The sequence below is a fragment of the Gavia stellata genome, chromosome 12 (genome assembly GCF_030936135.1).
Source record: "Gavia stellata isolate bGavSte3 chromosome 12, bGavSte3.hap2, whole genome shotgun sequence".
NCBI classification, from domain to species: Eukaryota; Metazoa; Chordata; class Aves; order Gaviiformes; family Gaviidae; genus Gavia; species Gavia stellata.
In genome coordinates, this window is record NC_082605.1 from 1,537,450 (window position 1) to 1,564,097 (window position 26,648).

General features: G+C 47.1%; 1 protein-coding gene across 1 annotated transcript in view; it reads left to right on the forward strand.

Annotated features, from left to right (window-relative positions):
- Positions 1–6,640: 6,640 nt before the first annotated feature.
- The window catches only part of PHF2 (PHD finger protein 2), an 88,123-nt gene continuing 68,115 nt past the window's right edge, over positions 6,641–26,648 (forward strand). Inside the window, exon 1 of the mRNA XM_059823142.1 lies at positions 6,641–6,747. Within this exon, the coding sequence (XP_059679125.1) occupies positions 6,650–6,747 (98 nt within the window). The 5' untranslated portion in view covers positions 6,641–6,649. The remainder of the gene's footprint in view (positions 6,748–26,648) is intronic.

Here is a 26,648-nt window from a genome sequence, read left to right on the forward strand (position 1 = left end):
CGTGGGTGCCACACGGGTGCTGGTTTCTGTGATTATAAGTGATTCTCAGGGTGTGAGTGGCTCTCCCGTGATGCCACCCAATGCAGGCGATTAGGGCTGATGCAGGTCAAGGAGAGCGAGGGGTGGGCCCCGCCAGCGCGCCTGGGGGTGTCCGCAGAGCTCCCTCCACACCAGTCCCGCCCGGTGATGGTCCCGCAGGGATGATGCCCAAAAACAACAGCGTCCCCATCGAACTGCTCAGCGCTCCCTAACCACGGGCCACGAGGTAAACCAGGACCGATCCCAGCCCAGCCATGGGCCACCCCAGGGCGAGCAGCCCCGCAGACCCTGAGGCTGCGGGTGGCGGTGGCCTCACCGGGGGGCTGAGCCGGGCTGCCGCTCCCCCACATCTGCCAGCTCATGTCTTCTGCTCCCTGCTGCTTGCGTCACCATTCTGCAAACCTCCCGCCATCCTACTCCTGCCTTCATTTCGCTCTTCCAAATGAGGTTCCGCTGCCCTTTTAACTCGCCGGGTGCAGCCAGGAGGCGTATGGAGGTTTTGCTTTCTCCCATAGCCCCCAGCGCAGAGGGCACAGGGTGCTCCTTGGGTCTTTTTTTTAATTATTTTATTGAAGTTATTCTCCTGAAAGTCACATTCAATGAAGAACTGCGCACATAACATGAACGGTGAATGAAAAGACGTAGCTGGCGTGACACCTCCTGCCACACAGGCTTTGAACTTCAGGACCACATTTAATGGAAATATTTCTGCTGCTGAAACACGCTTCTGTCGCTGAGCTTGGTAAAAACGCGACAGTCATTTCACCGCTTTACACCCTACTGTACAATACTGGTGAAAAAACGCTTCAAGAAATATTTCCATACTCAACGTTCATTGAATTGGAGCAGGCTTTGGTTGCCAGGTCTTGGCAATGCTGTGCCCAGCCGCTGCGTGAGGCAGTGCTGGGCCATAGAACAGGCTGGCTTTGCTCAGCCAGGGCTTCCTGCGGAAAGCACCTACCGACGTTGCTGACGACCCGACGGGCTGCGGGGCATGGTCTGGGAGATGCTGCGAGGCCTCCTACGGCTGTAATACAGGACTGTTTAATCACCCACACTGTTGTGGAACAAGTAACCCATTAAACATTTTCAATATTAAATGCAACGTTGATGTTTTAGACTTGGACCCGTTTGCACTCTTCCTTCAGTTGCTTGCTCAGGCGCAGTGCGCTAGGAGTAAGGTGCGTCTCTGGGCTCCTCCGCGCATGGCGAGGAAGTGGTTTTTCCACTGCCGTTAACACGAAGGAGTGCAGACACGTTGTTCTTGATCCTCTTTTCCCCCAAATAAATATAGAAACATAATGACACAGATGTATCATGAATAAACTATGAGTCCACTAGCAGACTTCTGCCTGCTTGCTTACCTTGAACAGTTATCCTGCCTGATAGCCACCAAGTAGAACTGGTGCTCGGGTGGAGTTACGGATGCTGCTTCCCAAGGGCAGGCTCCTGCCCTGTGCTCCTGCCCCTTCCCGGTGCCTCCTCCCCACATGTGCCCCTGAGGCTACAGCACGGGAGTACGGCGGGGTCTACTGTGAATTTTCTGAGTTATTAAAATTTTTTTCCCTAAAAAATTAAAATAAAACATAAAATATCTGAAAATTTAAAATCATATAAGGGAAAAACTGGTAAATTTTTGTTGACACCTGATAGGATGGTCAAAGTTCAGAAATTGTCTGGGTACCCTGCAGAGATTCTGGTGACCCACAATAAATACAAGATTTTAATGTCAGTGTGACGCTGACGTGCAATAAAGTAGCTTCGCCATGATGAGATGGTGCGTGGCATTAGATTGCGTGCCAAAATAAAAGGCAAGAGAAAGTTTTTAAGTGAGAAGGTGCATGTACGGAGTGATAAATGCAAATTGCATTAAGAGTTATGAATACAAAATAGATTCTTTAACTAGGTCTTTAAACTAATTTGCTACATGAAAGGCCCTTTTAAACCAGTCTCCTTTTAAGACTTAAACCATTTTAAGTTAAAAATGCTGTTTACATCCTCGAGTGCCTTGCTTCAAACTGCACATCTCATTATTCCTCCTGGTTTGGGGTTTGGGTTTATTTGGGTATTTTGTTGCAGCATTTGAACTACCACTTGTGTGTGTTTACTGCAGAGTTCCCTGTGGGCCAGCCATGGGCTGATGGGTGCTGCTCGCCCGTTTGTGCCAGCCGAAATAGGACCAAAATAGGACAGTCCGGTGTGGCGTGAGATCGAACCAGCTCCCGCAATAGGGAAATCTGGTGCCAGAGGGGAAAACTGGAAGGGATGTACGCTGTCATCTGCTCACCCGTCTCTTACTGCAGCTCACCAATCCCTCTTCTTTCAAGGTTGGTTTCATAGATAGCTTCTTTGCAAATATTTACTTAAAGAGTAGATACAGTCAAGAGGGAAAAAAGATAACTTGGTTTACATCTCTACTGTAGCATGGAAATATTTATGGGGACAATGTGTCTAAAGCTACAGGGCATCATAAAATGGAAAGACCTCGTATATACCACCGCAGAGGAAATGTATAGGAAAAAGACTACAAAACGGTAAGAAAAACTGGGAAGCTCAAAAAATGATAGCAATCCTTCCCTCTGTGCTGACGACCCAGCCTGAGCCCTTTCTAAGCACCCCACCAGAGGTGGGACCGGAGGGCTCAGTGTTGTGAGCCATCACTGTTCAAAGCGAAGGAGCAGACAGAGGCTCTTCCAAAGTGCCCACTTCAGGATGTCACTGTCGGTGAGGCTTCTGCTCCCGGGTCATTTAAATACTCCTGGAAAATCCCACTCTCTCCCGTGAGCTCCGAGATAGCAGCAGATCTTTTTGTGCGACGTAGCCCCTGGACTCCTAGTGCTGTGTCAGCCATGTGAACGTCCAACTGCTTCCTGCCCGCAGGGTCTGCGACCACCACACAGACGTTTTCTGGGTATCTGTTTGGGCCTACGCCACTGATTTTTTTTTCCGATCAAAGTATGCATTAAAAAAATCACTTCAAAATTTCAAAAAAGTTAACTCCGTGATCAAATTATGTTTTGGAGAGGCACCTCAGCATAGCTCCACCACTCACTCCTCCCTGCCCGTGAGCAGCCAAGCAACCTCCTTGCGTGGCTTCTGGCTTGAAATACTCATGGAAAAGTCAGGACAATGAGACAACCTCACCAATTAGTTTCTTTATCTGCTAATCCCTGGCAAAATGATTACTAAGATGTCCGAGTTGCCAGAACAGAGCCACCAAGTCTCCCATAATTTGTTTCCGTGCGATATCGGCAATGTCGGCTCTAGCAGTCTCCACTTAAGATAATCCAGCTGACTTTCCAGAGGAAAGGAGTGAAAATACGGACACGGTGAGCACAGCTCTGTTGCTGGGTATAACCATCACCCGAGGAGCAGCGCGGGACAGCGGAGGAGCCTTAAGCTGCTCCAGCCCCATTTGCAGAGGAGTGTCTGGCTACACCCTCGTACGTCCCAGCTGCCTTTTCTTGTGGTCACCAAAATCCCCGCAGCATTAAGAGGGTTTAGCTCACCAGTGGCTGCAGTGGAGACATGCTGACACTAGAATTTTGGGCCGTGCTTTGGAAATGGGGCTGTTTTCATGGAGATGCTCGTGGGACTTGAGGAAAGGCGACGAGGATATAATTTTTCACAGATCGGATGGGCTTGGTGTGAGCAAAGCCCATAAAACAACTGGGAGAGGGAGACGAGCACAGAACGTGGTGTGATGAGCTGCTACGCTTGCAAGTGCTTCCATGCTCTTTAAAATTAAAATACTGGTTTTGCGAAAGGAAGAAGACACTCCAGCATGCATTTTGGGTGTGCAGAGGCAAGAATCCCAATTTCTGCGAGACTGTCCCATACAAAAGGGCATCAAAATCGCCGAATGCTCTGTTTAAACCCGTCCTGCAGAGCTGAGAGGTGCTAGTAGGTGCACTCGGCATTGCCGAGCCGTGAACAGACTCTGTAAGGCACGTGCAACGCTCGCAATGGTTCCCAAGCCTTTCCTCCTCGTCCTGCTTCACCCCCTAGACTTGCTCTTCTACTTTCTGGTTGAAGCTCCGAGCAATTAAAATCATGAGAGATCAATTTAAACTTAAAAGCAGTCTGATTTTTTAGAGGGCAGATACTTACCCCACTCAGCGCAATGGAGAAAATAGGCTCCTTTGTGCGTCTCGAGACATTCAAAACATGTCATTCAAAACAACTGAGTCACGATTTAAAATACAGGCCTATAATCTTCCCCCCGCATTACCACACCTTGAGCTATGTCAGAAATTTCATCTCACTCCCATGAACACCCAAGGTGGACCAGAGCGTGCCATTTCCGATGCTAGTTCAAAGGTAGCTGTGCATGAACACTGGCTGAAAGTCATTTCTGTGGCATGTAAATTCAGTGGGCAAGGCAAATAATTTTGACAGTCCCTCTTCAGTTGTCTGAAACAGGTTCTGCCTATACCAACAACAGCCTTCTCTCTGTAGAAAAGCCTAGAAGTGAAGTTATTTGGCCCCTTGAATTTCCCTTGTCCTCCACAGGTGATTTCTGAGGATTTTTGCTGACTGATGAAAAAAGGCAGCGGAATGTCCGTTTTCTCCTTTTGCTCTAAGATAACTAGAAGATTTCCCCCTCCCCCCTCAAATGAGATGATTCAACATGCTGGATCCATCGTAACTGGAATTAAAACCACACCTCAGCTGGGACTCCATTTGCGAGTACTCCGTCGGAAGCTCTCGCCCTTCTCAGGGAAGCGTGCCAGTGGCTATCGAACACTCTCGGGACACAGATCCCCCCAAAATGCCCTACAATATGATCATTTTTACCCCCTTCAGAGTCTCGTTGTTGAGGTTCCGCATCCTCAATCTCAGTTCAGACTCAAGGGTTCCTCTTTTGCCTTCGCCTCCGCCGTTGACCCGTCTCCGTCTGAGAGGAAGCCGGTGTCGGTTGGGATGTGCCGTCTTGGGCTACATGGACGTTACACGTCTCAGTGGCCCTTTGCAGCACATAGCCAGCACCCGCCCGCTTTGATTTGGTCCATCACAGGCACGAGGTATTTATTTTCATCTCTTTAGTGTAGCAGCCCTACTTGCAACGGTGAAAGGGCTGCCACAGGCGAGGCGGGTAACTTTAAGAGCGGTAATATCATTCTACCAACTAAAAAGAAGGTAATTTTTTTCTTTCTTAATGTAAATCAACACCCGTGCATGTTTATAGGCCCTTACCCACCACTACCACCTAGACACCCGACCATCAGGGCGTTATTCCAGGGAATCACAGAATCACTAAGGTTGGAAAAGACCTGTAAGATCATCAAGTCCAACCATCAACTCAACCCCACCGTGCCTACTAACCCATGTCCCGCAGTGCCATGTCCACATGTTCCTTGAATGCCTCCAGCGATGGTGACTCCACCACCTCCCTGGGCAGCCTGTTCTGATGCTTCACCGCTCTCTCAGGAAAGACATTTTTCCTAATATCCAGCCTGAACCTCCCCTGGCGCAACTTGAGGCCATTTCCTCTTGTCCTGTCGCTTGTCACTTGGGAGAAGAGACCAACACCCCCCTCACCACAACCCCCTTTCAGGCAGTTGTAGAGAGCGATGAGGTCTCCCCTCAGCCTCCTCTTCTCCAGACTGAACAACCCCACCTCCCTCAGCCGCTCCTCATCAGACTTGTGCTCCAGACCCCTCACCAGCTCCGTCGCCCTTCTCTGGACACGCTCCAGCACCTCAATGTCCTTCTTGGAGTGAGGGGCCCAAAACTGAACACAGCATTCGAGGTGCGGCCTCACCAGCGCCGAGTACAGGGGCAAAGTATCCAGGCTACTTCCAAGCGTGCCCTGCTCCGGGATGACTTGTCATTAAAAGAGAACATTTGTGCTTCGCTCTTACAGACACACACCTAGCATCAACCCGCGCTCTATCACCGCACCGGCGCATCGCTCCCACCGCCAGACCCCCTCACCCCCGGGGAGGGGGGGGGGGGGGGTGTTGAGCCGCAAGGGGGTCGTTTTCTTTAAATAACTCCCCGCTGGCAGCCGGGAGGTAAAAACCAAACCGCCCCCCCCCCCCCCTTCGCTGAGAGCCCCCCGCCGGCAGCGCTCCCCCGCCCCGCCGGGCCCCGGCAGAGGAAATATTGCGCTGTTGCAAGCTGACGTAAGGACCTGAGAAGGCAAGGGCTACATTTCGGAGTGTTTATGAAAAGCCTCGGTACTGTACTGTCACCAGGGGGCACGCAATAGAATGCATTTCGCCAAACATTTTGAATAATAATCATTTAACAACAACAACAACAACAAAAAAAGCCCCAGTCCGGTCGGCGCTGGCGGAGCCGGAGGAACCATGCAGCCAAACTTTAGGAAGCCCTTTATTATTTTTCTGACATTGCTCGCCCGCCCTTGAGGAGCCGTAATTGCATTATCTGGGGTTTTTTTTTCCTTCGTTTTTTTTTTTTTTCCCCCCTTCCCCCCCTTCCCCCCCCCTTTTCTCCCTTCTCCCCCCCCCCGTCTCCTCGACATTGCAAATCCGCCGGCGCTTCGGCAGGAGCCGCAGCCGGAGCGACCCCGCGGCAGGAGCCGCCGCCAGCCCCGCTCGCTCCGCTCCTCCGGGCGTCCAGCCTTGTTTTGAAGGGAGCTAACATGGCGACGGTGCCCGTCTATTGCATCTGTAGGCTGCCCTACGACGTAACCCGCTTCATGATCGAGTGCGATGCCTGCAAGGACTGGTTTCACGGCAGGTAACACAAAGAGATCGGGCCTCTCCCCCCCTTTCGCCGCGGTCCCGCCGCCTTTCGCCGCCTTTTCTCCGCCGGGCAGCGCGGGGAGCGGCGCTGCCGGAGCCGCCGCCGTGTGCAGTTTTCCAACAGGCCTTTTTGGAGAGGAGGAGGAGGAGGAGCCACTCTGCCCCCGTCTCCCGCTCGCTCGCTCCCCGTTGTATTTGTTTTGTCTCTGTTTTGTTTTGTAAATGTTGCTGCATTCCCCGCACAAAGCTTCCCCCCCCCCCCCCCCCCAATCCCCGGGGCTCCGGTGTCACCGGGGGGGGCGGGGGGGGGCCATTGTGCTTTCCTCGGGGAGGGGATCGCTCCCGCCGGCCGGCTGGGCGATGGCAGCGCGGCGCGGCGGCGGGCTCTTACGGCCGGGATGTTGTGCGTCCCGCGCCGCCCTCCCCTCGGCTCCGCACCGCTTCCCTCACGGAGACGGGGCCCGGGGCGGCGGGGGGCCCGGGGCGGCGGAGGGCCCGGCCGCGGCACGCCCGGGGGCCGGGGCGGGCAGCGGGAGCGGGGGGCCGCGGCGGCGGAAGACGGGGCTCCGCCGCCCTTGTCACCGGGGCTCCGGCGCCTGGCGCGGCGGGCCGGGCCCGGGGAGCGCGGGGGGGGGGGGGATTCCGGGCTACCCCCTCCCCAGTCCTCCGCGGCTCCCCGGGGCGGCGGGAGCGGGGCGGAACGGAGCGGGGGGCAGGCGGGGTGTTTCCCGGCTGGCAGGGCTACCATCGCCGCGCCAGCCTTGCGGCTTAACCCTTGGCGGGGCGGGCCGAGGGCTGAGGGGAGCGCGGCGGGGCCCACCTCCGCGCCCGCCTCGGCGGCGGGGCGGCGGGCGAGGGGAAACCCCTCCGCGCCGGGAGCCGGGCGGGGCGGGAGAGCGCCTGCCCTGAGGCGGGGAGGGCCGGGCGGGGAAGACCCCGCTCGCCCAGAGCCCGCCCCTGAGCCCGGGCAGCGCACCCCCGCCCCGCGGGGAGGCGGCCGGCGGGGACCTCCGCCGCCCTGCCGCGCCTCACGGTGGGCGCCGGCCGCCTCCCCGGCGGCCCGGGCTCAGGGGGGCGGCTGCCCCCGGCCACCACCACCACCACCACCGCCGCCGCCGCCCGCGGGCCGGCCCTGTCGCCGCCGCCGAGGCGCCCGGGGCCGGGGCCTGCCGTAGCGGCGGCGGCCGCCGGGCGGGGGGGGGGGGGGGGAAGCGGCGGGGGAGGGGGAGCGGAGCGGGGCGGGCCGGGGCGGAGGACTCTTTCGGCTCATTTCTCCCCAAACCGCCCGCGCGGAGCGCCGGTGCGGCAGAAGACAATGGGAGGGGTGGCCGCGCTGGAGTTGAGGCGGCCGGGCGCAACTTCGGGAGCATGTATTACCGATTTCCCCCCTCTGCCAGAAACGGGGAAGTTGTGAGTGGAAAGCCGAGGAGGTTAAAATGCGCAGAAGTACCCGGGAAGTCGCTACAGCCCCGTCCCGCGGGCAGGCTGCGGGTCCCGGGAGAGCTGCCGAGGGGAAGGTGCCGCGGCCCGGCGGCGGCTGCCTTCTGCCGTGAAGGGGAGAAGCGGGGGTCCTCGGGGGGCTGTCAGCCGGAGCGGGTTCAGAGAGCAGACGCCCCGACGTGTAGCCCACCTGCGAGACACCGGCCTGGCCGGGGCCGCCGGTACCGGCGGGTCACCGTGAGGGAGGGGAAGGTGGAAGAGGAGGGCAGCCGTGCGGGCAGGTTTTCCTTGCCCCGGGTGTTACGGGGCAGGATGATGGAGCGTTACCGGCTTTGCAGCAATTCCCCATGAGTGATAAAAGTGTAAAAAGTGAAATTAAAATCCGGTAAATCACCTGGGTGAGCGCTTTTTATGGCAGGTATTCAGTAAGGTTAAACTGTAACTCTTTCATTTTAAGCAGCTCTGAGAATTGCCTCAAAATAGTTGGTGGAGGAGGTGAAAGCACGAGGCCCTGCCGGCTGCCGTTGCGGTGCACAGATGCCCAAGTAGGCCCCGGGTCAACTGCACGTCTTCCCCAAAACTACCCATGCACGCAAAAACTGTTAAAGAAACTTCGCTGTGACATTAGGGTTGATGTTCCGCCACTGATTTAAAAAGCTGTGTGGAAACGTGAAGCAAAATACTGAAATAAATAGTTCTAGTGCCAGTGTTGATGGTGGGGTGCTCTACACGTGTGGTTCTGGACAGGAGGCGTAAAGGATGCGCACTGGTCCGTGTCGATTGAGGCTCGGGCGCCGATGACAAGGTGAGGCTGATTTAGGGGCTGGAGAGAAACTTCAAGTGTTGGGCACTTGAAACTTGGAAGACTCGAGAACGTGAAAAAATTAAGGTAGTCATGCAAGGTGGTGTAAGAGTGGATCTGTGAAAAGCTAAACAGCAAAAGGAGTTCAGCGGCCTGCGTACAGTGGTGAATTTTGATTAAAACTGATGAAAGGTGATTAGTTGTAACTGATCAAGAAAATGATCGTTTCATGAACAGCTCGGGGGCAAATCTCCTGCACGCGTGAAGAAAAATATTTCATTTTGTGGTATAAAGGGACAGAATCGAATTGTAGCTCTGTAGCAGGGGTGTTGTACCCTTTTTGCTTAGCTCACGGTAGCATCCAGAGATGGATTTTAAAGTAAAGAAAACTGAGAAGGAGGAGGCTTCTCACCAAGTCAAAACCTAAGATAATTGTACTGGAGAAGTATGTTGAGTGATTTAGTAGTAAACAGCTTATATATGTCCCTGTTTGCTTTTCTTGGTATTATATGATGAAATCAATATTCAACAAAGAAAAATAAAAATCAGGATTTAGTCGTATAAAATTGTCCTGTCTCTCTCCTAGACACTCAAAGCGCTCGTAGTGTTAACTGCACTGCAACCAACAATAAGCAAGGGTGCAAAGCTGCGTACCGTTAAGGAGGCTTGCCCAGCTTTTTTAATCGTTTAATGATACTTATGTCTCTTTTTAACACGACATACAGTGTGCATTTCAGAAAAAAAAGTGTCATTTCTGTTTTGGTTTTGTAGAAGCAGATCAGGTGTTTTCATGCTTCCTTTCTGACGGTAGTTTCCAAATATGTAAAGAAATGTTTTTCATGGTTTTATTCATGTAGCAGTCGTAGCCTCCTTTGCATCTGAGGTTGGATAACGTCTCTGCGGCAACTTCAGCAGTTCCGATGGTGAATTCATATGATGAAAATATTAAATGCGTGTTAAACTTATTTCATGCAATTTAGAAGTTGGAAACGGGGAGATGGAGCCATCACCACATGACGGATGAGTGCTCTCCAGGCGGCCGCCAAGTACTCGGCAGTTTGCTGACGTGCTGTTGACCACAGTTTGGAAATCCCTGCTCCGTGTCGCTTCCCAATACCAGTGCCAGAGGGGTGGATTCGGGGTTCTCCGGGGCTTTTAGATTTCACCGATTGTTTTTATTATCTTTTTCAGGGAGGATTTCTCTTGTGAAGTGGTGTTAGATCTTTCCGTAGACATCATTACTTAATCCTGAGAAACGTCCAGGTGGCCCCTCACTGCTGGATGTGAGCTCCTGTGTGGTGGGGAAGGCGGCACCTCCGAGCGCTCGCTGCTCTTGCCTGGGCGCCTGTCATCATTGTGGTCTTACGCCTGCACGCGGTGAAGTTGCTGCATTAGACCAGACGGCTGAATTGATATATGTGCCTGATAGGTTTCTTTTGACAGACAAAGATTAGGCATCTGTGTTGATTTTGTGGGTTGGTAGCCTTTGGTAGTCTTGCCCATGCGGTGTTGCTGGTCTATAGGAAGAAAGAGTAAAGAACTTGTCGTCGTTGGCTCTGTTCCTTTCTTCCTGAAAGCTTTCTGAGCCCCTCTCTTTTGACTCCATGTGTTACCCATCATCGGAGACCCTTGGACACTGTTTATGAAGCGTGTTGAGCTAAGGAGCCACCAGTATGGTCACAGAATGGTGTTTGTGACTTCTCATTAGATTAAGTTTCAGTCATTGCCGTGCTTTCCGTTTGACTGAGCAGCTGGAGACAAGCAGCTTCAAGCTCTGTCTGGAGAGGATGGAGATGATCTTGTAGGCAAAAGGAAAATAATGCTAAAGCAGACAGTGGGGTTTTTTCTCTGTTTATGAAGACCGTGCGTTCTGTGCCATCTGATGCAGATGTTTGGTCTAATGATGTGCCACACACCTCAATTGCTTCTAGTCCTTTGCTTTCCTGTAAAAACCCAACCTCGGTGCTCCATGCTTTCCTGGCTCCTCCATCCTTCTGTGTCATAGTGTGTCCGTGTTATGTCCTTGCTTCTCGGGTCCCCTACCTGATGAGGCGTTCCTGGCGCTGTCCTGCGTGTTACCCAGGCAGTAGCAATAGCTGGGGTTGTCGGTACCCTGCAGCTGTAAAGCCTGTTGGTATGGGAGATGGGTCTCTGGACTCGGGGAAGAGAGGGGGAGGAGGAGGAGGGAGTTGCATCGTGTGCTGATGGATGAAGAAGGTGAAAATCAGGAGATGCCCAGGTGATCACTCTGCTACCTCATCTGTAGGCCTGGCCAGACAAACGGCTTTGTGCAGGCAGTGCTGCAGGAGATGTTTTCTGTGCCCTGTACTGTGCAGGCTTGCTTTAGATGATGTGGGACGAGATGGTTCATCGGCTTGGTGGAGCAGTTTGGCCAAAGCGCGTTACACCTGTGCTGCGTGAACAGCACCACCTTCTCCTCTGCTTCTAGGTGATGATGTTGGTCATGTTCTATGAAGTCGTGTGTGGTTTGGGAGCTGCCTGCTTCAGGGACACCCTCTGTTCCTAAGCGCCTTTGCTGCAGGTGAAAGCGGCTGGGGTAGGTTTGCTGACAGTTTGTGAATGTAAACCGCTGAGGGTTGGAAGAAGTCATATTTAATGACAGGTCTCGAAGTATCTCGTCTGTTACGGGAGTGCAGAACCTAATATGGAAGGCAAGGCGAGTCCTTTTGTGCAAGTTTGTTCAACTAGAAATCTGTACTGGGTTATTTCTTACAGCTGTAGGAAGGTAAATTATTTATGTTCTCTGCAGTGGATATTTTGTTACCAGTTCTTATAACATGCACCAGGTGTTGTAGGATGGGATCATACAATCACTTGCTAAATAAAATAACAAGTATTTTTGTATTTATTTTTATACCCCATGTATATTTAAACTTTGAAACTTATTGCCCCAGGCATAGCTGAAGTAAATAACTTAGTGACATTACAAAAAGTTCAGCTGTGTAAAAGCAGTTCATGCAGTTATCGTAGCAGCATAAAATTATGACGGGTGTTAATCAAGGTGCCTCAATGCACAGAATGAACGCGAGCTGGATTAAGAAATGCACTTGTCTGTTATATTGCAAAACGAAAAACCCTGTGTACGGAGAGATTTTATTCTCCTAGCGTTCAGCATTGTCCCTTTTAAAATAGGTCTAGTTTTGCATGGCAGCATCTAGTTCCTCTCTTTTACATGGGCTTATCACTAGCCGTGGCCAAATTTGGAAATTTGGGTAAAATTTTGAGATGAAGATAATCCTAAAAATACAGTGCTGTTTGCCTTTAGTATTATCACAGCGGAGGGAGTGACTTAAGGTTAATTGTACCATGCACAGAATGATTTCCTTTAGTGTGCGGAGTTCAGATAGGAATGAGGTATGCAAGTTTTTCCAGTAACTACATATTTAAGATTATTTCAAGTTTTCCTGAAGAGTTAGTCAACATTACAGCCTCAGTGATACTGGGAGATTGACCAGAGCGGCTATCGTGAATAAGCCATGCTAATACCTACACCGGAATCCTTTCCTTTACGGATGCTCTATTCCAGCAAAAAAAGAAAAACCAGGTTGTTCAGAAATGGTTTTGTAGAGCCCATAAAGCATGCTAATTATTCTGGATAAAGTGTCCACATGGACACTTTAGTGGGAATTGTTTGCCTTAGGAGGAAGACAACCCAAAGAACCCCAAACACCTACTTTTTAAAAAAATACGAGTTGTTAGTACGGAACATGAAGAAGTTTTGAACTTAAGATAAAACTGTTAAAATCCTTCTTGTCTTCAGGTTGAAATCGCTGTCATTTTAATCTTCCTTTCAGTAACGCAGCTTTACTTATCCTGTAAGGCAAAAGCTGTTCAGAGAACTTAAGCTTTTTTCATTTCAAATGCATTTTACACTTTTTTAAAAATCCTTTTTGAACGTCCAGGGCTGCATAGAGGTAGAAGCACGTGGCACGCTTGTCCCCGGTACTGGTGCTGGGTTTGTTGCCTTGTACAATTGCGTGGTCCCACCGTGATGATTAACACCAGCTTCCAGAGCGTCGGGAGTCTGGCCAGATGGTAAAGCGAGTCGGTTTTGCATGTTGCCAGTCGGCGTTGTGTTCTTGGTCCTTTGGCATGGCTAAATAAACTTCTCGTCTTACCATTTCACATCCATTTGTGCTTTGAGAAAGAGCCTGAGATTCAGAATGGAAAATATGTCAGAGTTTTAGTGTGCCATTAAAACTTTAAGTTGACCTCAGAGAGTCTCTTGGGCCGTCGCAGTATCAATCACAGCTGCAAGAATACTTTGCAACTATTTGTTTAGAAGTATAGTCTGGATTTGTGTAGCAGATTTCCAAATGCGAAGTTTTATGTGCAGTTTTACCTTGCAGAGAAAAATATGCTAGAGGGTTGAAAACTTGCATTTGGTGTAGATTAAAAGGGTTGAATTCTTACTCAAAAAAAGAAGTTTGCATGGAAACTGAGGTTGACCCTTAACTTTTTCCACGGTGGTATTGTAATGCTGACATCCCCGGGAAAAGCACTGGGCACAGCACTCTATTGCTAAGTGACAGGATAGGCTCCATGTTTAGATACGCATGCAAAAAATGCATCAGCTTCCCCATTTCTGAGTCTTCTGTCCTCCTCTGGACCACTGCCTAAGTAGTGGACAGGTTTTCCGTGGATGTCCATGCAACATCTGCGTCTACAAAGCTGACTTTGATGCAGAACGGACGTTTTTCTTTTGACCAGTTCTTTGCTGTAGGACTGAGCATCGCTGTTAGATTCCTGTAGGTTTACAGTGCCTGGGTGTCTTGTATTTAAATTTGCTCGTTAGAAAATCCTGAGCTTTCAGTTTGAAAAAGTGTTTTAACTGAGACATCGAGTCTAGTTGTGAAAAGAACTGATTACTCCGGTTTATGCAGATAGGAATTTAGGTATCCTGAGTGCTTAGCTGGCCTGAACATTGAGGTTTTGATGTGTCGGCTCAGAAGTCATGGAATTATTCTCCAAATCAAAGTATGCTTTAGAAAATCCAAGTCTAAGTAATGCTAAATGTGGACAGTAACGTGGGAAGAGAAGGCCTACAAGTACGTTGTCTGGTACACTGGTACCTGAGAGTAAGTATAGATCACAGAAGGGTGTTGTATGTAAAGATTTATTTAATATCTGAAAGTTTTACCTCTGAAATGATTCAGATTTTACCTCTGAAAGGATAAAATGTTACGAATATTAAGCACAATTCATGTTTAATTAAAAAAGCAGCATTCGAAAAAGAGTGCGAATTAACGAGTGCTCTTCAGCAGCCCCAACCTTTAGCTCGACTGTTTTTAGTAAGCAGTCCTGCAAACACCCAGGTGGCTGTTAAGTTCAGTAGTAGCGGGACTACACCCTTAGCAAGTGCTGGGTTTTTATCAGAAAAGTTAAAGCAACGTCATTTTTCAAGCAGCAAAAAATCAGTTCTGCAAGCAAAGTGGGGCTTGGTTACCCACTGCTTTTTGCTTATTGCTAAATCGCTGTGTGATAAAGGAAATGGTTAAACATGTCTTGAAAAAATGATCAAAGCCATGTAACTACGTATGGGGAAGAACTGGTGAAGAGAAAAAGTGTTCTAGAATCACTATGAGGCTTTCTAAAACTCATCATCTTTAATATTACCTTAGTATATTTTCTTCTTTCTGACCGATATACATTTTATAGTAGTGGCATAGTATATCTACACCGAAAACTAAGGGTATTTTTCTAGCCTGGGTAGCCGCCTCCTATACGGCAGCCTGTGACAGTGCAAGCGTGGGCTTCAGGCGAGGGGCGGTTTGTACAATTGCACAAGGGCTCTCAGTAAATACTCAGTGCCTGGAGCTGTGCAACCGCCACGAGTTTAAAGTCGGCTTTGGTCTGCCGTCGCGAATTTGGGTTGCACTTCTGGATCACACTGTGGGCATCTGCAGAGGCTGCGACAAGCCGCGCGCTGTGCGTGAGCGGTCTGCTGAGGCCGCCAGCCTTTTGTCCGGCGTGAACAGAACATCCTTTCACTGTCGAAAGCAAATGATCTTTTTGGTCACAGCTTCATTAGCAAAATTTTATTACACTTCAAGAATACATTCGAATGCTGGGTCACAGCAAATATAAAATCCCACTGCTAGTGTTACACTCTTGTTACAGTATTGTTCCAATGAACAAAACTCCACCAGCTAAATGGCGGTAACTTTCTAGTTGTAATGACTTATTTTCCTGTTCATCAGAAATTCGTATATCTAAAATATTTTACAGTTCCTCAGAACATTTTATTAATCGTCGTTTGTGACATTAAAAGTATCGTATAAAGGTGCACCGTAGCAGCGCTGGAGGCTTGTTTGTGATATAGGTGAGCTAACTCCTTGAAATGAACTGGATTTTTCATAGTAACCATTTTATGTGTCTTATCTGTGGCTGGGAACACCGTAATGTGGGTGTGTATTAGAAAATCTTACACTTGCTGAGTGATATGAATAATAATTCCTTTCTAGATTCTTATTTGAAAACAAGAGGACTGTGCACAATCTATTGTAGGGCATTATGCACTACTCTATTTTAGGATGTTACCTAGCTGTTTGTTACATCTAAATACCTTCCATAGAGAATATATTGGCAATAGGAAGGTTTTTAGCAAATTTCACAAAGTCTCTCATGTGGACTCGTTCCTGAGGGGTTTGTCCCCCACTCCACGTAATGACTGAGTATCTCAACCCCTTCTGAAGAACGCTCTCCAAGGGACGGTGGTGTCCCCGTGACCATCCTCGCTGGGAGCGTGGTGTGGTCAGACTGCAACATCTCCTGCCTTGCTCTGGTGCTTGGTGCTCTCCAGCGCTGGGATTCCAGCCCAGGATGCACCCAGGGCACCAAGGGATGGTCTTCTCCTGATCTCAGAGAGCATAAACCCCTTCTTCTTGAGCTCACCTGGCCCTGGGGTGGAGCTGCTGGAAGAGGCTGACAGTGTGTGAAGGATACCTTAGCGCTCTCTACAACTACATGAAAGGAGGTTGTAGCGAGGTGGGTGTTGGTCTCTTCTCCCAAGTAACAAGCGATAGGACGAGAGGAAACGGCCTCAAGTTGCGCCCAGGGAGGTTTAGATTGGATATTAGGGAAAATTTCTTCACCGAAAGGGTTGTCAAGCATTGGAATGGGCTGCCCAGGGAGGTTGTGGAGTCACCATCACTGGAGGTATTTATAAGATGTGTAGGCGTGGTGCTTAGGGACCTGGTTTAGTGGTGGACTTGGCAGTGCTAGGTTAACAGTTGGACTCGATGATCTTAAGGGTCTTTTCCAACCTAAATGATTCTATGATACCCAGCCAGCAGTTCACGGAGGAGTTCCTCTCTTCTCTTTCTCCCAGGCACATCCCCAAAAAACAGCGGGTGCTACTTCTCCGGACAAGGCCATGGCTTCGTAATGTACTTAAAGATGTGAGCAGATGTGAGGACACCGAGTTTCACTGCGGTGTTCGTGCGCTTTAAGCTGGCACAGCTAATCGGTGTAGGCCTCTAACGGGATATTCAGCAGTTTTTAGTATTTTATCCATTAGTTTCAGCAAGTAGTTAAGACAAGCAGAAAGTTAAGCAATAGTATATTTTGAAAGGAAAAAAAATCAGAATTGTAAAACCGAAATATTTTTCAGTTATTTTGTATTTGCAATTGTTAATCTGATAAGCCAAAACAATGTGAGAGGAGTTGGAGTTATGGTTGCCTTTATGTTTTTATTGAATTGCTTACGGATTTCATTGCGTTTTCCTCTATTAGCAAAAAATACGGTACATTTGCTCTTAGGGAGAGCATTTTTCCTTGAAGTTTTCATCTGGAAGGCTGAAAGGATGTAACAAGTGGGAAAAAAAAAAGTGAGATATTTCTGCTAGGCGTCGTTAGTTGTGATTTTTTGTTAAACCTCCTTTTTTGCTGTTAACATCTCAATGGAAGGTGATGGAAATGTGAAAATTGGCAGGAACACTGTTCCTATGTCAGATGTGTGCCATGCGTTGGTCTGGAAAGGCTGGGCTTGATATGGCCAAATTATAACGATTTTAAAAACCCCTAGTTAATACATACCCGTTATTTCAAAAAATAATCTTCCTGTGCTCCTTTGGCACAGTGACACCATGTCTACACTGTGTGTGGGCAGCAGAGCGATCTGATTGACCAGATGATATCTTTGGTTTTCGTGGATTTGCACATGGAGTACGAATGATTATAGTATGCGTTTGCGATGGCTCGTGTGTATAAAAATACACTCATTCAATGTGAGCCAGGTGGTGGTGATTTACCATTTCAGCTCGGGTCTGTATAGTTATTGCTACAGTGCAGAACAGTATCTCGTTGTACATGCCTCGCGCTGGGCACTGCGCAGCCCTCTGCCTTCTGATGCCAGATACAACAAAGACTGCAAATGGTTTCCATTATGGTTTTGGATGAACGCAGAATAACGTGGGAGCACATGAAACAGCCAGCGATCATTATTCAGGAATACAGTCCCCGTAGCCAGAATATAAGCAATATTTAGTCCCTTCTATTGAACATCTCACCAAAGTCTCCGGATCGGGGCAGGCGGCGGAAGCAAAAGGGCTTAGACTTCTGTTGCTGTTTGGCCTGTGTCTGAACAAGGAGAGTGTCTCCTGGAACACCGTGCTATGCATTTGTGATTTTCTTTCTCTCCATTCGTGATCACTAAATAATACCCTTAAATACAATTGCAGCAGTTGCTAAGGAATGTAAAATTAGAGTGTATCATCTAGTGTATTTTTAACTTTTTTAGCTAAAACGTGCAGTTTATTGGCTGGAATTAATTGGGAGCAGGACCACTTAAACATCTAGCTCCTTACAGACTACTATAGGTATAGCATATGAACTCCTATCCCAGAAATATTGATTGTGGAATTAAAGAATGCTGTCATGGTGAGGAATCCTGCTGGATACCTGAATGAATACTAATTGAGCGAAGAATGGTAAACCTGTAGGGCTATTAAGTGGTTTTTTCCATGGTCACTTCAGAAATCAAAGTCTCAGAAGTACCATCAAAAGCAGCAAGACCCACAGGATAACCAAATAACCTAAGGCTGCTTTCCCACTGTGTGTAATCTAGCTAGAAAAGAAGTCCCTAGGCAACCTCTCGGCAGTCTCGGCTCGCTCATCCCTGCCCGTTGTGTATGAAACAGTCATACGGTCTTGGCTCGCTCATCCCTGCCCGTTGTGTATGAAACACTAAAGCTTGTACTCTACATTTAGTTGCTGACCAAGGATTAATCATTCTAAAGACTTGACTAATTTCTGGCCTAGAGGCAAGGCCTCTCAGTTAAGCTTTACTATTGAAAGCCATAAAGATGGTAGAGCGTGTTAGAGAACATCTGAGAAAGATGAGGATGCCATTTCCTTACAGCTGAATGCGGGACTTCTGTTCTAAAATGGGTGAGCTTACTCTTGCTTCGATGGTTGAGGAGATCTTGAAACACTCAGGCTTGTTCTGAGAAGATCCTATGAATTTACAGATTTTAATGCCAAAATAGTGCCTGACAGTATTCTGAACTCTTACGTAGATCATCAACCAACTTTTTTTGCATCAGAACAAACACATCAGCCAAATGAAAGCACATCTACTCTTGAGGAAAAGTCAACAAATCCACTAGTGAGTTGTCCCAATGGTTGATTGTTTCATTATTGGAAAAATCACGTGTATTTCCAATCTAAGTTTGCTTATTTTCAGTTTCCAGGTGTTATATCTTACTATTTTGTTAGTTGAGTTGAAGAGCCCTCTTTCTCAGTCAGATTTTTCCATCAACATTTTGATGTCCTTCTGCTAGAGAGTCATCTTCTTTAATTGTGCGATGATACAATTGTTCATGTGAGTTCTGTTGAGAACGCAGTTGAACATTTCTTCTACAGTCCAAGAAATACACTTAATTTTCTAGTTCTGTACAGAGACCTTTTAATTTTTGACCATATTTCAGTGAATGTTTTTTCACGTATCTTCCACTCAACAATAATGTTTCCCTTTTGCTTTGTCTATGTTTGTGGGAACTTACCAGGCATAACCAGCAAACGTTTGTGATCTGCATTAAACTTACAAAGAAGCCAAATAAGGGTTTACTAGTTATTTTTTAAGCAACTCGGTTCTGAAATTGGTTTTCTACCATTTGAATTAGCTCATTAATAATAGCAGAAGACTGTGCTCTGAGTTCATAGAAAGAAAAACCCCCTCCAATCTGGTGAACTAGCACCAATAAGTCGATGTATGAGTATTTAAGAAAAGTGAAATCACTTGACAGTGCGGGCTCGTGTTGGATTTGGTCACAACCTTGGTGTCGTCGTAGCAGAGCTACAACCCACTAGCTCTCCAGTTGTTGGCTGTGGGAACAGTTCATCGTGCTTGGTGTTTCTCAGTCAGTCTGTGTAGGTATCACGACTAAAGCCATACCCGACTGTCTGTGTTTTTAGGTGTAAAATATTGTGGTAGTTGGGGAAAATTATTTACTGTTACTGCTGCAAGGGTTCACGTTCTCTGCTCAGTCTGGTCTGATGTGTAAGAGAGGGTAGAACGTTAACGATAAAACTTCAAAATACAGCAGGGCATTAAACAGGCCTGTTGGAGAATAATCCTTCCCGAGCCCTGCAAAAGGCATGCTGGAACGGTGAAGGTGAAATGTCTCTGAAGTACTTGCTTATTTTGTAAGAGTCCTGTGTAAGCAATTCTCTAGGGTTCCAAAGAATTAAGAGAAATAATGTATTTAACTTCTTTAGAGCCTTCCTTATTCATTCAGAACGGTGTGTGTCCTGACGTACCGTGCCTTCTGCACTGACTTTGCCTTCCAGTTTACGCTTTATAAACAGTATCAGAAATAGTAGGGTTTTTTTCATCCACAGCTGCATTTCACCCTGCGGTATTATTCATAGTCCCCTGCAGTTTTGCTCCCCCATCTTCAGACAATCCTAGATTGCTAATGACATCGCTGCGTTCATCGAGACGTGCCCATTCCTTCCACAGCACCTATAGCTATCGTCTTCGGAGATCTTGGGGACGAAGTAATGAAAGCTGAGCAGGACTCGGATTAGAGGCGCGCAGTCTTGGTAAAACTCGTAACGAGGATTCAGTAAATAACACGCTGCCTTTGGAGTGAGTATTGAACCGGTTACCCAGTGTCATGCTAGAAGGAGCTGAGCAGGTATCCTCCGCGGTGAGCAGGAGGCTGGTGGTGTGGCTGCAGCAGTCGCTTTATGGTGATTTGACCAGACTGGAGTTTGTAATGCTAAGTTCTGTTCAATGCGATAGCCTAAAAATTTATTTGGGGGAAAAGTTATGCATTTCTTTCTGCTTTCCTTGGTTCTTCAGCACTTTCGTCTGCTGTTGGAGCACAGCTGGTGCTCTGGTTGAAATGCGCAGGACGATGCAGCCCTACGCTGCTTTCCTGCAACTGTCTCTGTGCATTTCATAGAATTGTGGAGCGTAAAGATACTCTGGATTTAGAGTTGCTGTGTAAATTATTATAGTCAGAAGTGTGTGTTAAATACTTGACATGTGTATTTTTAGACATACTGGTCCAACACAGAGATTAATGCAGAGGACAGAGAGATGGGACTGCAAGGTTTCCTTACTGGCTTTGCTCCTCCTTTCCTGCTGAGTTTTTGTCAAATCAGTTAACCTCTCTGCGGTTGGGTTTGGTTTAACTCTCTCTCATGCATGCACATTCATTAATACATTACTATTTTAAATGTAATATGTAACATAATGAAGAAAATGAATAGTTTATCTCTGGAAGAGGAAGGGGAGTGAAAGCTCTTCTGGAAGACAGAGTCAGAAGAGGACCAGGAAGGTCTGGTAGATGTGCCGTGGCCCGGGTTTGCTGGATTTCCCGTCCTGACGGCTGGCTCACCACTTGAGTTGCCTCCGAATCTGAATTCGCTATTACAGCCGTCCCCTTAGCTCCCCTTCTGCCCGGCACTGACTTACACTGTGCAGCAAGTAGGCATCAACAACCTTTGCAGTATTTCTATTTGGTAGAAGCCCAACAAACTTGTAACTGCGTGGAGTCTTCCTCTGTTATTTGGTATCTTAAGGAAATTATTTCTTTATGGCAGAATGTGTCTTGAACATACTGCGCTCCTTTGCAGCTTGGCAGTGATACGACATAGCAGATAAGTGACAATCCACTGTGATTTTTCTGAGTGTGTGTCAGAATATTTAGCTCTCGTTATACGTGCTATTTGAATCAACAAATCTGTGTACAAGTTACGGTTTCTGGAATGCTGCTAGTAGAAGCGCGGGTAATGTCGTTTGCTCGCTCTTCTGGAGGTTTTTTGGATTTCATTTTGGGTTTCTTTTTTTTCTCAGCAGAAGTTACCTGATTTTACTTCTTGCATAACTTAAAGGTTTGGTTTTGATCGGCTGTGTTTTCCTCCTGCACGTTCACTGCTCACTGTAACCGAGAAAAAATACGTGAGCTGGTTCTCAGGTGATGTGTTTTTATTCTTTTGATTTTCAAGCTGAACGCGGTCCATTGTCCTTGTTGGATACTGTGGGTATTACTGTAAAGTAGATGTTCGTGTTTCAGATTCACTTTTGATGTTTGCAAGCTGTATCGTGTGGGGAGTAGGTAAGAAAATTGGTGTCCCCAGGGTGGTTATGGTAGACATTCCAGAGAAGCCATAAGTTAAAATGTGCGGCACAGCTTTGAGGAGATGTGGCACTGCGGGACGTGGTTTAGTGGGCATGGTGGGGTTGGGTTGATGGTTGGACTTGATGATCTTACAGGTCTTTTCCAACCTTAACGATTGTGTGATTCTGTGAGTGTGTTACTGGCGGAGTGCTCTGGTCCCACTTAAAAACTAGGGCTGCTCTTAACTCGCATCAGCTGCCCACAGCAGTCAAGGAGGGCCGGAGCACTGGGACATCGGCGCTGCGTGTGCCTCGCTGGCGTCACCCTGCAGTGGTCCTGGGGGGCGAGATGCTCTCGCTGCCCGGCCAGGGCCCACCACTGGCACTGCACCGAGCTGGGGCGAGCGCCTGCGACTTAAGAGCGGGCAGGCGGGGAGCGTAGCAGAACAAGGAGCCTGGAGAGAGAAATAAAGCTGTTACACCCTGTGTATATCCGCAGGATAACTACCAGGCTGCTCACCAACTCTCCAACTACCTGAGACCCATATACAATTTATATCACTTTTTATAATACCGCTAGATTTTTCCATTTTAAAAATGCTGAACGTAAGTCATTGCTGAAATTAAATTTCTTCAATACTGTTTGAAAAATACTCAAAAGGGCTGGAATAAGCAGTAGTTGGAGTTGTTCCCTTACGCTTCCAAAATAACAGACAGTAGGAAATGATCAATTCAACCTATCAGTTGTAATCAGAGATGGTTTTACCCGTTATGTTAAAGAAACGAACAGCCGAGCCTTGAAGTTTTTAATTCCTCAAGCCTGATGAATTTTTCCCGGGAGGCTTTCCTCAGGGAGGGGCTGACAATTTTTTTTTTTTGGTTGTTTTTTTGGTTTGCTTGGGGTTTTTGGTTTTTTAGGAGGCAGAACAAGCGGAGCCATCATTTTATGCTTTGGTAAAAGGAAGTTTTTCACAGATACTAAGTACTTGCTACAAATGCTATTCAGAACAATTTTTTCTGCATTTTCATGGTGAGAGAGTTGGCGAATGGTGTTAGAAAGAAAAGTAGGCTTGAAGGAGGTGTTTCTGAACAGCGCTTAAACTGAATTTAGCAGCAAGCGGGAACGCATTATGTTTTCAGAGCCCATCTGAGTGCTGATGGTCACGGTCTAAACCTGCTGGCTGCTGCTCCTTTTTCTTTGTTCTTTCTGAATTTTGTGTTTCTTTGCTTTCTCAGAGCTCCGAAATTCTGCTCGAAGCAGAAGTGTTTGCTTTAAATGCAAACCACGGCTGGCAGGGCTTGCTGCAGGGGAGGTTCAGCTGCACTGGCCCGCTGCCTTCCCACCAAAGGCCGTGGCAAAATGCCTGCAAGAACAGCAGGCTCCGTCCCAGGTCTTGCTCATGCCACGGGTCTTCAAGGGGACAGAAATTTCACAGAAAATGTCACAGTCGTTTAAGGAACGATGGAGTATCTTAGGGGAAAGCCAGCCTGCGTGGACTGAAAGCGTTCACTCTTTAGGTAAGGTTTTCCCTTCAAGGAGAGCAAGGCTGAACTCTTAATTTGGTGTTGAGAAGCCACAAGCAGGGAAACAATATTAACACTTTATGTCTTGTTTGTAAAAAGGCATAAAAACTGTCGGGAGAAAAAGAGAAAATGTATTACCTCCCATATAATAACTTAAGTACCTTTGGAAATAAGTGCCATTGGTAACGGTTTGCATCTTCCTACTCTTTTTATATATGAATTCCAGTAAATGTACTGTCTTGATATGTGCAACATAATATTAAAATTATAATTTTAAAATTATAATTTTAAAGCAGAATGTGAAACATACTGTTAATTGTGCTTAGGAATATGTATCAGAATGAAAACAATACTTCATCTAAGACTTTGCCGAAGCCTAGCCGAATCGCAGTACCGTGTGCTGAGTATTGTAGTCTGAACGACGCAGAGGCTCCAGGTGTACGAGCAATCAGAGCCATTCACTGTGTTTATGGAGTCATTTCATCCACGGCTCAAAATGTAACGTGATTACATTTTTTTTACAGTTCTTTGGTAAATGGAAACCTGCTTCATAAATTGCGTGCAGTAAGTGTTTGTCGATTTGCAGACGTCTGAATCAGCTGAAGCAAATAGCAATTTACAACGGCGTAACATTACACCCACAACAATGTGCAATCTCGAGAGCACATTCAGTTACTAATGACACTGAATGTCGCTGTGTATTTTAGGTCCCGTTACTGCTCCTCTGCAGTTCAAACTACGGTGTTATTAAGAAATATTTAGGGGTTCCCATGTCAGTTTGGACCAAATTAGTTGCAAAAATGTGAAGTTAGCAGTTCCCGATGCATTTGGAGTAATTTGAGAATAGACTAAAAATTACAGGAGGCTGCGACATGTGTTTCCTATTGGAAGAAAATTAATGTCTCCATTATTACTCACTAGTAATGGCATCGTATGAAACTTAAGGAAATCAGTTTTAGACAGGTTACTTTGAATATTACTGCTTATATTTCAGATTTACTTTTTAAAGTTTTAAATGTTTTGCGCTTTTAAACGACACAAACCCACCTAAAAGATTAGATAAGGAGAGAGAAGAAGAGCATCATCTCAAATGCATCTAGTTGGTCTGCCAAAATAAGACCATTATGGCCCATGAATGCAACCTAATAGCCACTGCTGAAGCTTCTCTTTGCTTTCCACTCAGACTATAGAAAAGTATTACACGATTGTATCTGTTCTGGCTGGCCAAGATTGGCTTTGGCAGCAATACCAAAAAGGTAGTGAACAAAGAGATTAAAAACAAAGACAAGACACAGGAGTGAATTGGCACAGTGGGGAATGAGGCGTAGGAAGTTTCTATTTTAAGAGTTGCTTAGAGCTTCCTTGAGATATTATTTTGTTTGTCCGTTTCAGCTGAATTAAAGTGTTTTGGTTTGTTTTATTTTAAATAGGGAAATGTTAAAGGTGGACCGAGGGAAGTGCTGTAGCAGCCAGTGCTGGGAGCGGTGGTCTTGGCTGCTAGGCAAGTCTGCTGCTGCCTGGGGCCGTGTTTGCCATCCCGGGCAGGATGCCACGTGTTTCCCAGAAAAGGAGCTGGGAACATGGTTCCATTTAAAAAGCCTGGTTAAATCAAATTCTGATACTTACTGAGTTTATGAATTCTTTCTTCTTCCATGTATTCAGAGGAGGTTTGGGTCTGTCAAGCGTCTTGCCCAGAACCTTGAAAACCCCTATCTGCTTCCTGCTGTTTCTTTGGTTTAGCTTACATTTCAGTTTAGGCAAACTTACAGGGTATTTGTGTGTTATTCTGGAAGTTTGTTTGAACTTCAGCTTTACACGGTATGCATGACTTTCACTAGTGTTCGCTCTTGCCCTGCTTCCGTACGAGCAGCTATGAGACCAGCAATTCCTTCTGGCTTTTGGTTAGACCATCGCATGCTGAACAGTTTTGTAAATCCCTCCACATGTCTTCCTAGGTTAAAATGAGCGTGAACCTCTCTTCCGTCCTCGGGAAACGGAAATCCCAATCGCTGCAGTCACGCCTGCAGTCAAGCCGTGTTTCTCACATGAGTAAGCTCCAGTTCACCTCTGTGTCATGAGAGTAACGCTGTTTGTTTGCTGAGTCAGGCTCTAAGACTTCATCCCAAAATAGAGCTTAAAAGAACAGTTTTGTAAAATGTGATGTTAATTTATAGCAAATTCATTTTCTAGGAATCGCTTGTCAAATCCCTGAGAGCTTGCACTGCCACAGTGCCTAATGGGCTACTGGTTTCTGCAAGGCATGATGTCTTTGGATGAGATGCTGTTGTGAAAGCTGTAACAAACTACTTACTGCGACACGTATTGGCGTGGTGTGTGGGTACATGCTCTAAAATTGCTGATGAACAACGATAAACCCCAAACAACATACAGTACGCAGAAGGAAACCGCTCAGCAGCGGTGCCTTGGGACCTGTTTTGGTAAATAGAGGTTCTGCTGAAGTCAAGAGGGAGAGAAGAGGCCCTAGGATCAAGCCCCGTTGACTGATCCGTTTTCATCAACCTACTATGGCATACAGCTTGTAAAAGAGAAATCGATCCCTTTGCAGAGCAGGAGGGAGACCTGTAGTACCAGTTAGCCGGTGAAGTGTGTACATTCAGGGTTGAATTACCAGGTGGAGCAAATCATTATGGACATAATGAACACTACTTCATCGTATACCAGCCTAATGATGAGTCTGAATGCCTGATCCTAGGAAACGTATTTGGTTTATGCCTCTGGATAGTACAGATATTACTACCGTGTTTTTCTTTCTAAACGTGCAGGTTTGCTTTTTTTCCCTCTATCGCACATGGTGTCTGTCATACTGAGGTATGTGTCCTATCTGCTGTATTAAAGGAGAATAGGTACCATCTCCATAATTACTATCTTCAGCAATGAGACAACGCGGGCATTATGTGGGCAGAGGGATCATATATTGTCACACTGGTTAATTATTGTTGAGGTGAGGCGGCCAGAGTTGCAGAGAACTGCACGGGAAAGACATTCAGAGAGCAGCACGGATGTACACGTATGCATGTAAAGCCGATTTACCATCTTGAAATAGGAACAAAACGTGATAAAGCTGTAGTTAGATCATTTGAAATTTGGTGTTAATCTTTTGAAAAATGTATTTGAAGCGCTGAAAGCTAATGAGGTTAAGATACAAGAGCAGGTTACACAACTCAACAACAGAAATAGTCAAGAATGGTTTGGGGGGTTCTGTTAATAATTTATCATTCTTAAATTCTGTTGTTGATGGTTTTAATATAGTAAGTTCTTCATAAATACGACAGTGAAAATCATTCCCTTTCGTTCTTCCTTCCTTGGTATACCATTGCTTCATTGTTGGAGGGTCCCCTGTGAGCATTACAGTTGGCTCAGGTTGTTTACCATGCAAAATAGAGCATGAAAAGGTAATGTCAGTGTAATATCAGGACTGCTGTGTGTTTATAAATATATATATAAAAAGAATACATGAAAGTGGTACTGTGAATGAAAATGAGAAACCAACCAAACGTTGATGTGTATTTTTAGTGAG